The sequence below is a fragment of the Rhopalosiphum maidis genome, chromosome 2 (genome assembly GCF_003676215.2).
Source record: "Rhopalosiphum maidis isolate BTI-1 chromosome 2, ASM367621v3, whole genome shotgun sequence".
NCBI classification, from domain to species: Eukaryota; Metazoa; Arthropoda; class Insecta; order Hemiptera; family Aphididae; genus Rhopalosiphum; species Rhopalosiphum maidis.
This window is the reverse complement of record NC_040878.1, coordinates 42,334,360-42,349,025: the sequence shown is the minus strand read 5'-3', so window position 1 is coordinate 42,349,025 and position 14,666 is coordinate 42,334,360. Positions and strand designations below refer to the sequence as shown.

The 14,666-nt window shown below is 25.7% G+C and overlaps 3 protein-coding genes across 4 annotated transcripts; 1 reads left to right on the top strand and 2 right to left on the bottom strand.

Annotated features, from left to right (window-relative positions):
- Positions 1-1,419: 1,419 nt before the first annotated feature.
- On the bottom strand, positions 1,420-2,708 carry LOC113554826 (THAP domain-containing protein 2-like). The gene is made up of 4 exons (XM_026958879.1): positions 2,391-2,708; positions 2,060-2,295; positions 1,842-1,961; positions 1,420-1,771 (listed from the first exon to the last, which is right to left on the bottom strand). The coding sequence occupies exons 1-4, from the start codon at positions 2,462-2,464 to the stop codon at positions 1,599-1,601; spliced, it is 603 nt and encodes a 200-aa protein (XP_026814680.1). The 5' UTR covers positions 2,465-2,708; the 3' UTR covers positions 1,420-1,598.
- A 319-nt stretch (positions 2,709-3,027) lies between these two features.
- LOC113554824 (tether containing UBX domain for GLUT4) lies at positions 3,028-7,678 on the top strand. 2 transcript variants are annotated; one of them, XM_026958876.1, is made up of 11 exons: positions 3,028-3,080; positions 3,155-3,250; positions 3,382-3,504; positions 3,569-3,624; positions 3,697-3,866; positions 3,954-4,113; positions 4,421-4,754; positions 5,182-5,315; positions 6,311-6,534; positions 6,625-6,799; positions 7,371-7,536. In XM_026958876.1, the coding sequence occupies exons 3-11, from the start codon at positions 3,424-3,426 to the stop codon at positions 7,534-7,536; spliced, it is 1,500 nt and encodes a 499-aa protein (XP_026814677.1). In that variant the 5' UTR covers positions 3,028-3,080; positions 3,155-3,250; positions 3,382-3,423. The 2 variants fall into 2 exon arrangements, with proteins under 2 accessions (XP_026814677.1, XP_026814678.1); XM_026958877.1 differs by having other exon boundaries at positions 3,047-3,250; positions 7,371-7,678.
- Positions 7,666-12,940, bottom strand: LOC113554823 (mismatch repair endonuclease PMS2). The gene is made up of 15 exons (XM_026958875.1): positions 12,643-12,940; positions 12,503-12,562; positions 12,249-12,408; positions 11,977-12,182; positions 11,321-11,460; positions 11,155-11,260; positions 10,925-11,095; positions 10,542-10,706; positions 10,318-10,438; positions 9,162-9,877; positions 8,952-9,100; positions 8,366-8,466; positions 8,201-8,298; positions 7,965-8,114; positions 7,666-7,856 (listed from the first exon to the last, which is right to left on the bottom strand). The coding sequence occupies exons 2-15, from the start codon at positions 12,560-12,562 to the stop codon at positions 7,791-7,793; spliced, it is 2,409 nt and encodes an 802-aa protein (XP_026814676.1). The 5' UTR covers positions 12,643-12,940; the 3' UTR covers positions 7,666-7,790.
- Positions 12,941-14,666: the final 1,726 nt, after the last annotated feature.

The following is a 14,666-nucleotide window of genomic DNA, read 5'->3' as shown; positions in this document are numbered from 1 at the left end:
TAGCTATAGTAGATTTTATGGATGCAGCAAAACCTAATATGAATGTTTTTCTTTTACTTTTCCACAGATCTTGCCCAGTAGCTGTCTTCAGTGAATACAAATAGTCAATATTATTTTTCATTTTTGTTTCTAAGTATTGAATATTTTGTTTATTAATTGGTTGTTTAAAGCCTTTTGCATATGGGTTTCTGGAATTCAAGAAATCAAAAATCTCATCTACAACCCTGATGAATCTTATTGTTGCATCACAATTTTCAAAATCTTTTGAGGTCTTGGATAGAAATTGTAGAGAGTCTGCGACGGAACTGCTAAGTGTTTGAACTGCTAACTTTACCTTCATACTATTGCTTTTCCAATTTATATGTGAAGAGTTTATCTTGTTTGCCAATTTAAAGCCCATGTCGTTTTGCAGTTCAAATAATTTATGAATATATCTCCATTCAATAAGACTGTTGTTTGAATCTTTAAATACTCCTAGTGTTCCCAAAGCATTCCTAGCTAATTTAACATTATGGCATGCATCAGGTGTGAAATAAACATTAGCTTTAGTTGAAGTTATCGAAAAATCAGACTTGATAAAATCAAAAGGTTGGTCTAGATCACATCCTAGAGTTTTAAAAGTTGAAGAATTAGCATATGCTCCATCACAGGTGACTGCCACAACATTAATCCCAAATTTATCACATTGGGTAATAGCAATCCTAATTAATTGAGCTTGTACATTTGATTTAATTTTATCTACAAACCAATACCCAATTGGCCATTTCCATTTTTGTTTTAAGCTAGACAACATAAAAACTAAAACCTCCGTTGACTCTTTTTCACAGTCTTCAACTGTCAAACTATTACCATAGTCACAATAACCAACAAACCTTAAAAAATTTTAATTTATAAATTTATATCTAGTTATAATATATTCAACTATGAATAATATTTTCTAATAATACATACATATGACTAACTTTATCCCACTGAACTGATTTTTTAATACTCATGGAGTCTAATATCAAACAACAAAATTTGTCTTCTTTGGGAAATTTACCTATTTCTAATAGGACATCTTGTAAAATACCAGTTTCAGCATTTATATTTGATACCCAATTTCGTATAGCACTTGGATTAGGCAAAGAAATTGAAGTCCTTTAAATTACAATTTATTTTTCAAAATTACAATTTCTGTAACTCAAATATATAATTGTTTCAGTTATTGAGGATATATACCTACCTAACATAGTTATATGCTTTTGGAGAATAAAAATAAAGTGTAGTTGCAAACTTTTTTACTTCTTCGCTGTATCGCCTTGCAGTAGGAGCCACATTACCATTATTTATAATATCTTTTAAAAAAACCTCAGTAAAATTTTTTTCAATTATATTAGTAGTTTCTCTATCAGTACAGGATCCAATAGTAGACATCAATTGCTGATAAGAATAATTTTTATTAATAAAAATTACAATATAGTTTATTAATATATAAATATACAGTTAAGTTTCACTCATCCGGTAATCAGTCATCACTAATCACTAGAGGCATTTCACATATTATAATAACTTATTAAGTGTGTACTAAGACTAAGCCAATCTTTCTCAGTTAGCATTTACGTAAATACCTCAAGTGAATTTATTTTTGTGTTCTGCCTTCTAACCGTTTGTTGTAAAAGTTTAATTCGCTTTTTGAGGTTGGCTTTTTTTGGTGTATCAAACAATTTTTTTTTAAATTTTCTTTTAAGTGTTGGTGTATATGTAGGGGTATGAGGTGACTGGCTGGAATCTGCAACAAATTTAATACATGACAAAGCATTATTGTATATAAATTAAAATTGTTAACATATTTAACTTACTAGGTCCAATAAAAGTCAGATCGACAACTTCATAATTACACCCAGCATTTTCAACACCAGAATCAATAGGTAAATTAGGAGAAGTAGTTATTATATTAATTATATTTGATGAAGAAGAAACTGTAGATAAAAATGTAATTTACTTAATATAGGTAAGTAGTAGTAATAGGTAAGTAGTACAAATACAACATTGAATGTAAAGAAGAATTTAATTTTACCTGAAGAACTATAATTGTGATCAAATTTGTTGCTGCTTAAACATTTTATTGCTTTTTTGGAACAATCGAAATTGGATGGTATAGCTGTATTTTTTAATATAAGTTTTTCGGGGGCTTCAACAAATTCACTTTTATTAAAATGGAGACTGCATAAGCGTGAAAATTTTGTTGGAATGAAGTTATCTCTTTGGATAGAGTGCACCCATTTTTGTCTCCTTAACTCATCGATTGGAAATCTATAATTAAAAACAAAATATCAAACACATTATTAAAAGTGTATTTCAGTAGAGCTAATTATTTTTGATAACTTTTTTGTAAAGTATTTAGTTACCTAAATAATTTTGTAGTTGAACCAACAACCCCGTCCTTGCTACTGCATCCATCAGCACAGCACTTATATGGCATAATTGGAAAAATAGCATAAAAATATTAAGTCTCAAAACAATATACCTATTGCAAAAAACAGAACACAACAATACTGTCAACAGTGTCAACTACTCAGTTTTGAGTTTTCACAGTAGTACAGTACACAAGTCAACAGACAACAACAACAATTGATAAGGCAAAATCTACATCGGCCTCGATTAAAATGGCGGATAATAACTTCGCATATTATCATCAGTTAGCAATCTAGTTTATTATACATATCTGTGGCATATAATAATATCTATAAGTGCTATAAGACTTGGCCGACAGATGTCTACACCGTCACAACAGCACCACTACCAAAGTCCAAAATAATAAATTATAATATGCTCGGACGACTATACTATGTAAATAAATGTGAATTACGAATCATGATGTATAAAAGATCTTCTATAATCTATACACATTGATGACTTGATGTGAATAATTTATACATAATTTTAAATTTATATTATATATATATATGTACCTTGAATTTATAACTTATAAGTGATAACAGTTGTCATTTTTGTTTTCTTTTTATATATTTTGAATTGAAATTTGAATGACGAAGGATATTATCTTATCAGTTATCACAGTGGTCGAGTCGTTAGTGGTTTGTAGTTTAATAAAATTAAAAAATTTATAACTATTATTCCTAATTTTCTACGCGTACTTTTATGTTACAAGATACAAGACGTTTAGAACTACTAAAAGCCAACTATTAGACTTTAGTATCTTCGACCTAGTACTTACTACATAGAAAATATAGATTATTTTTGAACGGTAAAAAAAAAATGAAATTACTATTTAATAATTCATTATAATAATCAATAATATATTGTTTTAAAATCAGAAATATTAATATATACATTTTCTACATATTTATACTGTGTTTTTTTTTTATTATTCAATAGCTCTCAATACAATTTAACTACATTACTACTCCTAATATAAATATGGCCACAAATTTAGTTGTATTAGGTGAAAATGCTGCTAGAATTAACGTAAAAGTCAATCCGAATATGACTGTACTTAAAGCAAGTATCTCACATTACACGGTCTTTAAGCACTCCTCTTTATAAATATATTTTATTGTTTTAGGTAATAGAATTAGCCTGCACAAAAATGAAAGCAAACAGCAATGATTTTGATTTAAAGTAAGCAATTTTCTTTGTTTTTAATAAACCATAACACTTTGTAAAACGTTTCATTGTCTTTTAATTCAATAGATATCACAACAAAATATTAGATACAACAAGTCTAATCAGGTTTACAAATATTGCCAATAATGCCTTATTAGAATTAGTACCTGCTAAAAGATCTAGGGAAAATAGCTCAGTTGGTGTATGGTTACAAATAGAAGATGGAACTAGATTGTCTGGCGAATTTCCATCTAGCCGTAAGCTATATTAAAAATGTTATAATATAATTATCTTATTTATTACAATTTAAATATGTACTCAATAATTATATTATTTTTGATTAGAAAATCTATGGGAAATCATACAGACATTATTGAAGGACAAATTTTCTAGTTACAAAAGTCCAGCTATAATTTATACAAGAATGGAAATAATTGGTAAAGAACAATTACAGCAAAAAACATTAAAAGACATTGGTCTTGTTGGTGGCAAAGCCTTGTTAAGGTTAGTTAAGAATCAATTATTTTATATATTCACTGTATTCTAATTTTTATAATAATTGTCTAATATTATTTAAACATTCATCACTTGCTAGCTGACCATTTATTATTGTTAATTATTAGAAATATTAAAATACAGTGAATATGTTAAGTAATAATTATTTCTATAGTTAATTACATAATATCAACTCTTAGGTGATTGTTGCAACTGTATTTTTTAAATTTATTTATATTGACCTATATTATTTATTGATTATTCAAATTAATATGATTGTATATATTTTTTTTAATGTCAATTTTTAATTAACTAGATTACTTAACAAAAAAGAATCTGAAGACCAAGCTCATGTATACGTACCTGCAGCAAGAAAACCAAAACTTGAAGAAGCTCCCAGAGTTTTAAGTCATAAAGAGACAAAAACAAATGCATCACCAAGTGTCAAATCTGCAAATGTTACGACTACAAGTCCACAAGAGACCATGGATATTGAACCAACTACTGATGAGACAGTTGAAAAATCTGAGCTTATAAATATGTCATCAAATCAAAAAAATCTTGATAATGACCCTAAAGCAAAAGACAGCAATAAAAAGCCTACTCTTAGTGATGAAGATCTCAATAATTTCAAGAAGTCTATATCTTATGTTAGTAAGATTCCAGTCATTTTTCTCTCTTTTATTTATATTTTTTTGTATTTTTACTATCATTATTTTAAACCGTCTATATACCTATTTTAGCAAATATTTATTTGTATATACTATAAAAGTTTTATTAGTGTAACATTAAGTGTATTAAATATTATTTTTATATCACAGTCAAGATTCAATAACTTAAATCTTTTCTTGTCCCTTAAAGTTTATAAGTTATATCCAAGTTACACTGCTCAAAACAAACATTATCCATTTCTTTTTTGCCATCTCTTAGTATTTGAATCATTAACTGTATTACAAGAGTAACAAAATACAAAAATAAAAAAAATTAATTTTCATTTTTATAGTAAAATACAATACAATTGTATGTAATAGTTATAAATTATAAATAAAAGTTAATAATATTTAAAATGTATTTTAGTTAGATGAACGTGACACATTGTTATTTGATATTATGGATGGTACTTCAGTGTTATATCAAGATGAAGGTGATGATTTCTTTCAACCAACTATAAAAGATGTTACTCTTGTACTAAGAGATTTGAAAAATTCACGGTAAATTTTATATTAATAATAATAAAAGGCGATTATACCACCGTGTTTTCTCAATCTTATTATGCTTAACGAGTGAAACGGATTCTTGTTAACGTTAACATTTCCATGTTATGCATTAATAAGATGAAGATAACACATGTGGATATAATGTCCTTTTAATAAGACTAAATACTAAAAGATATTTATTTTAGAATCTTTAGTCCTAATAAAATGTTTATTTTTAAATTAGGAATTTGATCAGACTAAGGCATTTTTCACGTAATAGAATATTATATGTGGGAGACATTTAATTCACATTTTTAAATTGTATATTTGAATAAAATACATTATTTTTTCTTTTTAATTATGTTTTAATCAAGTAGAATGTGCAAATTTAATTATATCACTTATGATACACATAAATGTATAAATAATAAAACTATATTATAAACTAGACCTTATTCTTAAATGTCCTATATAATATAGATTTTAATCTGTTATTTGGTATGTATACCACTTATTATACTTAACTTTTAAATACAGTTAAGTCCTTTTTTAATGATTATTCAAATGTTTGATAGTTTTGTCAACAGAACTGTTCAATTGTTGAGATACTATCTATAGACACATTAATCAATAGTTTATAGTATTAAATATTAAAATAATTAACTGTTTGAATACATATAGTATTTAGTTTATTCAATAGTTACACTTATCTGTTTAATAGATAGTAAAATAGTAAAATAAAGCTAGTAAAAAGCTATTCTAATAATATTCTGTTAATTTAAAAATGTTCATACTATTTGGTTTGTATACAAATATTTGATAGTTCATTATATTTATTATAACTATTCAATAATTAAATAATATGAATAGTGTGTATTATCAAATGTCCCGATCAAAATCAATTGACATTACAAAATTAATGAAAAATAAGTTTTAAAAATTACATACCACAATTTAAAGATAGACAAGTTGTACTTAAGAATCTATAACTATATTGATTTTTATTTTAGGGCTCAATTAGAAGATGGTCAACTGTGTACAAGTGCAATGCGGGAGTTAGAAAAAACTCAAATTCAATTAAATTTATTGCATAAATACAAAAAGTGCATTATTAGAATACATTTTCCTAACAGATTAGTGTTGCAAACCATATTCAAATCAACTGAAACTGTTTTAGATATAATAAATTTTATTCGAAAATATCTCATTGATGAGTCTTTAGAATTTTGTTTATGTAAGAGTCAATTTAATTTTAACATTTATTAAATTAACAATAATTATACAATATTTAATTTAAAAATAATTTATCTACCAATGATTTCAGTTACAACACCTCCTAAGACTATTTTGAAACCTGAAGAAACTTTATTGGAATGCGGATGTGTACCATCGGCAATGATTCATTTTTCTTGTAATATGGAAACTGATCAATTAAAACCAGAGCTCAAACAAAAAATTGTATCTGGGTGTCAAGCTTCAATAGCTGCTTATCTTGTGAGGTTCGTAGTTCATACTATGTATATTGTGTATGTATATGAGGTTAATAAAAAAACTAATATTTCAAGGAAAGGTATAAAATAATACCCTCATATAAGTTATTTAATATATTAGCATTTATAACTTAATAATTTAACATTGTATACCTCAACATACAATATAATTATAATTTATAGAAATTCATGTCACACTTACTACAACTTGTAGTTTGTACACTTGAAAATCATCATAACATTGTACGCATGGTGTTACATTTAATATAAAATAGGTTCTAGAGTTAAAAACTATTACACAATTGATCAGTTACATGTGTTCATGAAATACCAAAAGATAGTTCTTAATTTAAAATATTCATTAGTATCTTCACTCCCTGTATATTGTACATTTTTTTTTAAAGACCACTGAAATTAATTGTTATAAGAAATAAAATACCATAGTGATCAAAACTCAAAAATGGTATTGTAATATTTTATAAAAAATATTAAATTGTTTGAAATATCAAATATTTTATATTTCCCTTATGGACTCAAATATGTTTGCATTAATAAACTAATTAAAAATAAATAATTACAGAAAAGAAAGAATTCCAAATACTTCAAATAATGATATTTTATATAATGAAGAGCCGGGAACAAGTAAACAATCGGAAAATCAAAATACTAAAACAGCTGTTTTTATTAAACCAAATAAAACCACAGTAAGTAGTGGGAAGACACCTAAATGGTTTAAGCCAGTATAAGGTTAAAGTAAAATCATAAACTACAAATTGTATTTAAATTAATTAATTATCATTTATTGGTGTATAATTATTAATTTTTGTATGGCGTTTATATTTTTTTTAATAAAATTAATTTAACAACCATTTTATTTTAAAATCTTTGAATAAAAATATATTATTGTCAATTTGATTTTATAAATTTTTATGATCTATTGTGTTATCATATTTTTTATGTACTAGTAAATAAATATTATTCTCAAAGTATGTATTCATTCTCAATTAACATTTAGTAATGAAAGGTTAACTAAGTGTCTCATTGTTGGTCTTCCATGAGGGCAATTCTAAAACAAAAACAATTAAGTCATAAATAAATTCAAATTATATTATAATTAAACATTGGACATATAAACAAAAAGTCTATAGTTTATTTTTATTTGTGTTTATCTTACCCAAGGTTGTTCAATATCTCCCATGTGGTCAATAAGTTTTCTCATATCACTCAAGTTTAATACTGTACCAATCATAACTGACTTACGACAAGCACGAGAAGCAAACATTGAACGAACTCTTGAAGGTCTACAGAGAGTATTTGGTGCATCCTAAATAATGTGTTATTAGTTATTAAAAAGAAGAAAAATTATTTTATACAAAGTTTGCGTTATGACATATTAAAATTATTACTTACTTGTAACATGAACAAAAGTTCATCAACATCCTCTTTACCAAAACTCCAATTATTACTCATTGGGATCTTAGTTAACTTAACTTTTTTTGTTGGTTCAGCTTAAACATAATAAATAACACATTTTATAACTGAACATGATTCAAAATAAGAATAAATAAAACTTACCATCATGCTGAAACTGAAATTCAAATCCATTAATTTGAAAAATATGTATATTTTCCATTAATATCATTTCATTAACAGCAGTTAATTCTAACTGCTGAGGTCTACAAAAAAAAAAAAAAAAATACAATAAATACACTTAGTTTTATAAAAAAGATTTTTAATTGTTATTTAAATATCTAAATTAGTAGTTCTTAACCAAGGGGGCCTTTTGGTCCTTCTGGGGGCGGTAAGCTCTCAAATGTGGAATAATGCAAAAAAAAAACTCCAGTATCACGTATTATCACACGAAAAACCAGAATAGTTATAGAAAAGTTTAAATTGGAGTAAAACATTTATTTACTAAACATTAAATTAATAGTTTTTATTGTAATTTAGAATATTAGTCCATCTTATGCACATTTTTTGATTGATTGAAAGGAGGGAGGGCGTAAGTTTTCAGTTATATCAGTAAAGGGGCGCTGAACCAAAAAAGGTTAAGAACCACTGATCTAAATGTATTCTAATTTTTCATAAAGAGTATTTTAAGTACAATTTAAAAAAATTCTGATTTGGTAAGCGTTAGTTTTTACTCAAAATAATTACTAACACCACTAATTTTTGGCTTGTGATTTTAGTTTTATTTTGTAATGTTTCAAAGTTATATTTTTCATCAGTGGCATGCTGATCAACTATAAATAAATCAGCATCAAGTTTGGTAATGATGAAACCCAAATTAAATTGACCAATTATATTCATCTGTAAAGAAATAATGAATGTACTGCATTTATTAAAAAAAAATAATAATACAACTACTTACTTTAGAAAACATATCTTTAGAAATTTCTCTACTTAATTCACCTTCAGCTTGCTGATTTTTACTTGGATCAATAGTTGCATAAAATCTTGTTTTTGTTTTCTGTTTTTCAGATGTTTGAAATCTTAAATTTCTCAGCCTTTGTTTAATTTGTTCAAGGTTAGTTTCAACTACTGCAAATTTTCTTTTCTCGGGTGCTATAGAAGTGTCTATTTCTATGCTAGAATTAGTTTTTATTTTTGACAATTCATAAGTATTAATATCTTCAACAGATACATTTTTTATTTCACTCATCTTTATTGAATTGTACTTAATGTCTATTTCAGTATTTGATTTTTCAGCAACATTATTTAAACAAAATTTATTATCATTTATATTTTCACTAATTGAATTATTTATACATGTGAAATTTTTTTCATCATTTTTAATCTTTTCTTGTTTCTGTTTATCAGTATTTTCATTTTTGTCATTGATTTCAATAGTGTCAGTACACTTTAATGGACTATTGGATACTTTGTTTTCTATTAGTTCCTCAGTACTATTTTTTTGAACATCATCAATATGTTCAACTTTTGATTTAAAATATATATCTATAGTTTCAGGAACTGCTGTTATTTTAGATTTATCAGATTTCCATCTATTAAGTTTAGCTTTAATTTGTTCTGAATGACTAGGTGCTTCTTTACATTCATAATCATTACTTGCATCCAACTTCAGTACTGAAATAATTTTTCAATAATTAAGATAATGTAGTATAAGCAATCAATTATCAAAGTTATAACATTAATAGATGTGAACTATTTAATGTTCTAAGGTATTTATTTATTTTATAGTATAATAAAATTAATTTGTAAGCATTTGGAGGTTTTATGTTTTTTCTAATATAAATATTTATTGAATTCCATTATTATACACAATACAGTTTTTGCATTATACAATTTTGTAATAAATAATAAAACTAGTGTTAATGACATGAAAAATATAAAATATGGATATACGTTTGAATATATTTAAAATTAAAAATATAATATAAAATTCATAGTTGTTTTTTCAAAATTTGATAATAATCTATTTGTATTGTTCTTTTACTTATTTTAAGTACACTATCAAATAAATAAAATATGATTTCTCTATTAAATATAAATGGTTTTTTTCTTACATTTACAATTTTTACTTTCTGTAGTTGATTCATAAGGTCTTTTAGTTGAGATTGATTCATACAACAATGTATTAATCTTGTAAGTAGATGGAATATTTTCAAACAATCTATTTAAACTGGCCTTTAATAAAATTAATATTTAAATACAGATTATAATGACAGTTATGTATTTAAAGTAAGATATTATAAATTATAATGGCTGAATAATAAATATGAATACTCACTTTAATTATTGAGACTAAGCAATTTTCATTTGACAAAAATATTTGTCTTTTATCAGGTGTCACATTAATATCTACTTCAGTTCTTGCAATTGTTATATTTAAGTAGACAAATGGATATTGATTTTGATTGTATTGATGGTAAACTTCATTAACTGTTTTTATAACCTTATAAAAAATATCACATTATGTATTAATTATTTTAATTTTAAACAGTTCTAAATTTAGTGTTATTTATTTTTATTAAAATTGTAAAATTATAATTAATATCAGCCAACTTGTAGATATTGATTTTTGATTCAAATTAATCGTCAATATTAAAAGTAATATCCAAATTCCATATGAAAATATTCTAAAAATATTTAACAAATAAAATATGTAAGTACTTTTAAAGGTTCACATGGTCTTGAATTAATGAAATAAAATTGTCTATCCTTAGAACTTCTCCCTCCACTATGATCACAACTAGATATATAACCATCTAGTTCAAAAATATTTGATATATCATCTTCTTCATCTGCAGGAATGACTTTTTTAAAAACTAATAAGCTATTGGCCTGAAATATTTAAATCAATAAAAAACAAAATCATACGAAACAGATTGTAAGTAATTTACTTGTTTAGAACCATAAATGCATGATATGTTTTCTAATACTGTGTTGCTACCATGTGTTGATAGAAGAACATTGTTCGAAGATTTTGTTTGATTAACACACGATAATCTATGAAAAAAAAAGATTATTCATATAGATTTAACTAAATGTATTAAAAAATTATTTTACTTCACTTGAGTAGCAACTAAACAGTAACCAGTCACAACTTGGATCATTTTTCCAAATTCTTTTTTTAAATTTCGATGAAACTCTTTATGTCTTACAGGTAATGAAGAAAATAAATTTGATAAGGTAACAGTTGTTCCAATCTAATTAACATATAATTTCATTACACACGTATCAAGAAGAATTTATTTTATTGTCTTATACATTATTATTATTATATATATATTTATATGTGGTATCATTAATATCTGGAATCCAATACTATTCGGATAAACTGGTTATCCAAATCCAAATCATAATATGGATAAAATCCAAATAAATCAGATATTTGAAACTTATTACTTATTATTTAATTTATAGATTTTAGGCTCTGTTTTATTTAAGACGGTAAGACTTAAGATTTAAAAATAATTGTTTAGCTCAAAAATGATAGTAAAATTATACCATTTTATCACAATATGCAATTATTTATCGATAATAATATTATATTATTTCAAAAAATTTGACTTAAATTTGTTTTTGCAATTTGTTTAATCTTATTTATATGTGAAAATTTGAATTATTCTGATTATTCAGATAATTCAGGTTTTAAACTTTAGATTTGGATATCCAATAATCTGAATATTTGACATCACTAATATATTTACATAGAAACATACTTGTTTAGCAATAGGGACTTTCAGTTTAATGTTTCCTGAATGATCAAACACTAACTTAATTCCACATTCTTGTGATGAATGTCTAGTGTTCACTGTTACATCACTTAAAGCACATAATGAGCTCAATGCTTCTCCTCGAAAACCAAATGTTTCTACTGAAGTCAAGTCAGCAAATTCTTGAATTTTGGATGTATGGTGTTTTAAAGCTATCCATGCATAAAAATTGTACTTAGTTTAAATATCCGTATCATTAAATATCATTATCATCATACCAAGTCCTTCAAAATTGTCTGGATGAACTCCAGCTCCATTATCTGTTACTTCTACCAAATCTTTACCAAATTCTTTTAGTTTTATTCCAACTGAAGTGGCTCCAGCATCTAAACTGTTTTCTATTAACTCCTTTACTGCTGTAGCCAAGTTCAATACCACCTTTAAAAAAATGTATAGACATTGCATATTGTAGTAGGTACATCATAATAATAACATAATATTTAAATACACATATTCTTTGTGTATAATTTACCTGACCAGAACATATTTTATGAACGTCCAATTTATTTATTGGCTTGATTTGGCCAGACATCTAAAATATAAACAATTTATAACTTCAGCATAAATTAACAGTAGTCAGAAAAGATTAGTAATTGAAATAATATGAAATACTTTTAACCAACGACCAGAATATATAGTAAATTAGTCTTGGAGATCTTGTAAAGAAATCATGACAAATCGTATGTCACCTTTTTTTTAAATCTTTTTATAGATCTATACTATACTGACTGTCCAGTAATATCGCTTATAAACTATAGTATTTAATAATTGACTATATTATCTATTAAGAAAATATGTTCGTGTTATTTTACAACACACAATGAATTCCACACCTAAGTAGTATAATAATAATAGGTATGTATAAACTGGAAAGTGGACGAAATTCAAAAATTGTCCGGTCGCCGGCGATGTTTTGCGATATTTGACGATAATAACCGACCAGTGATTACTGATAATAATTGATAAGTAAGATTATCACGGTATACAACACAACGACACAACACGGCAGTAAGTTGTAAACCGCTTTGTAGAGAATACATAATGTAGTTATTATTTTCTCTACATCGTGTTGTAAGCAATGCCGCAACACGTTACTATAATAATGCTGATACACGATAATTGTGGGCACTGTCTGTTAAAATATCTCCATGATTGGCATGATTTAAGATATAAATTTCCACTTTCAAGTATATCTTGATTCGTGATATTTTCTAATACCAATGGTCTACTATTTTTGCTGTCTGTCCCGGATTTGCTCGATGAAATTATGGCAACCCTTAATACCGTAGGATCCAAATTCGTAGGTACCTAGTACCTATCTACTTGAAACTTTTCATAATTTTATATTTTATTAACTACAGTTAGGTATAAACACGATGCCATTTTTAAAAACTGCAGATTCATTTTAAGCTATTTATACCACTAACCGAAAAACCTATTCACATCGATCTGCGATACGTCTTATACACTAAGTTAAAAATAACTTAATAACAGCTACCTGCACCCATCTACAACCCACTAGCTATTGTACTAAAAATTATACAAAAATTAAAATATAATATAATTAATTTATAATAATTATTAATTATACTACGTGAAGTCTAGCACTATAGGTATATTGTATATTGCTATGATCCAACACTACGTGTGTATGGAGGATACATAATTAATATGTATTTAAAAGTAACAATATATTTAGATCTATAGTATATTAATTAATAAATAATAATCATTATAGTAAATGTATTATATTATATGAAATAACTTCGTAGGATATAGTATTTTGCTACTTTGGCCAATATGAAAATTTTTTTGTTCATCCAGAATAATGTAATCCATATTGTTATCCTTATAATTTATATAAAAGAACAGGCCATTTTTATGTACCCATTTTGTGACGACGCTATTTAACTTTTTTCCAATTTTTTTTCACTGAGTTGTTCCAAATACTTGACTGAGTGTCGCCACGTCACTCGATTTTCAAAATGTTGATTCTAAAAAGTTGAAATCGGTGAAAATACATTTTTACGTGTAATTTGTATATCTATATTCATATAATAATAACAATAGCAATCGGCCGATAATGGGAATACCCGAATACGGTACAGCACGGCGGCCCGAGGGTTTCCAGCTACCTGTAACCTGACCTTTTTTTTGTGTGTGTATTTTTTCGGCGTATAGATATGAATTGTTCTGAGGCGTAATAGAGCTATGGTCAATGCGTACAACACCAGTCACTGACTTGCTCAATTTATTGGTAAACGGACGTTTCGTCCCCTGCATACTTTGATAATCTAAATACATTAATTTTAAATGAAAAATTTTATGTTTATGACAAATAAATCACAATTATATTAAGTCAACACAAAATGTCTTAAAAATGAATAAATTAAAATTAAATACTTTAGTATTAAGATAAATTATATAATTATTTTTAGGTCAACTGAATTATTTTTTTTAAATAGTATAAAATGTCATTATCATCATTATATTTAAATTCTGTAGAATATGATTGTAATTTCTTTTCCTTAAAACTAAGTATTTTCGGTACATTATATGTAAATTATAAAATAAATTTTTTTCGTCTTTAAAGTAAAACACAAAAATGTGTATTATGTGTTGAATTTAATTTTGAG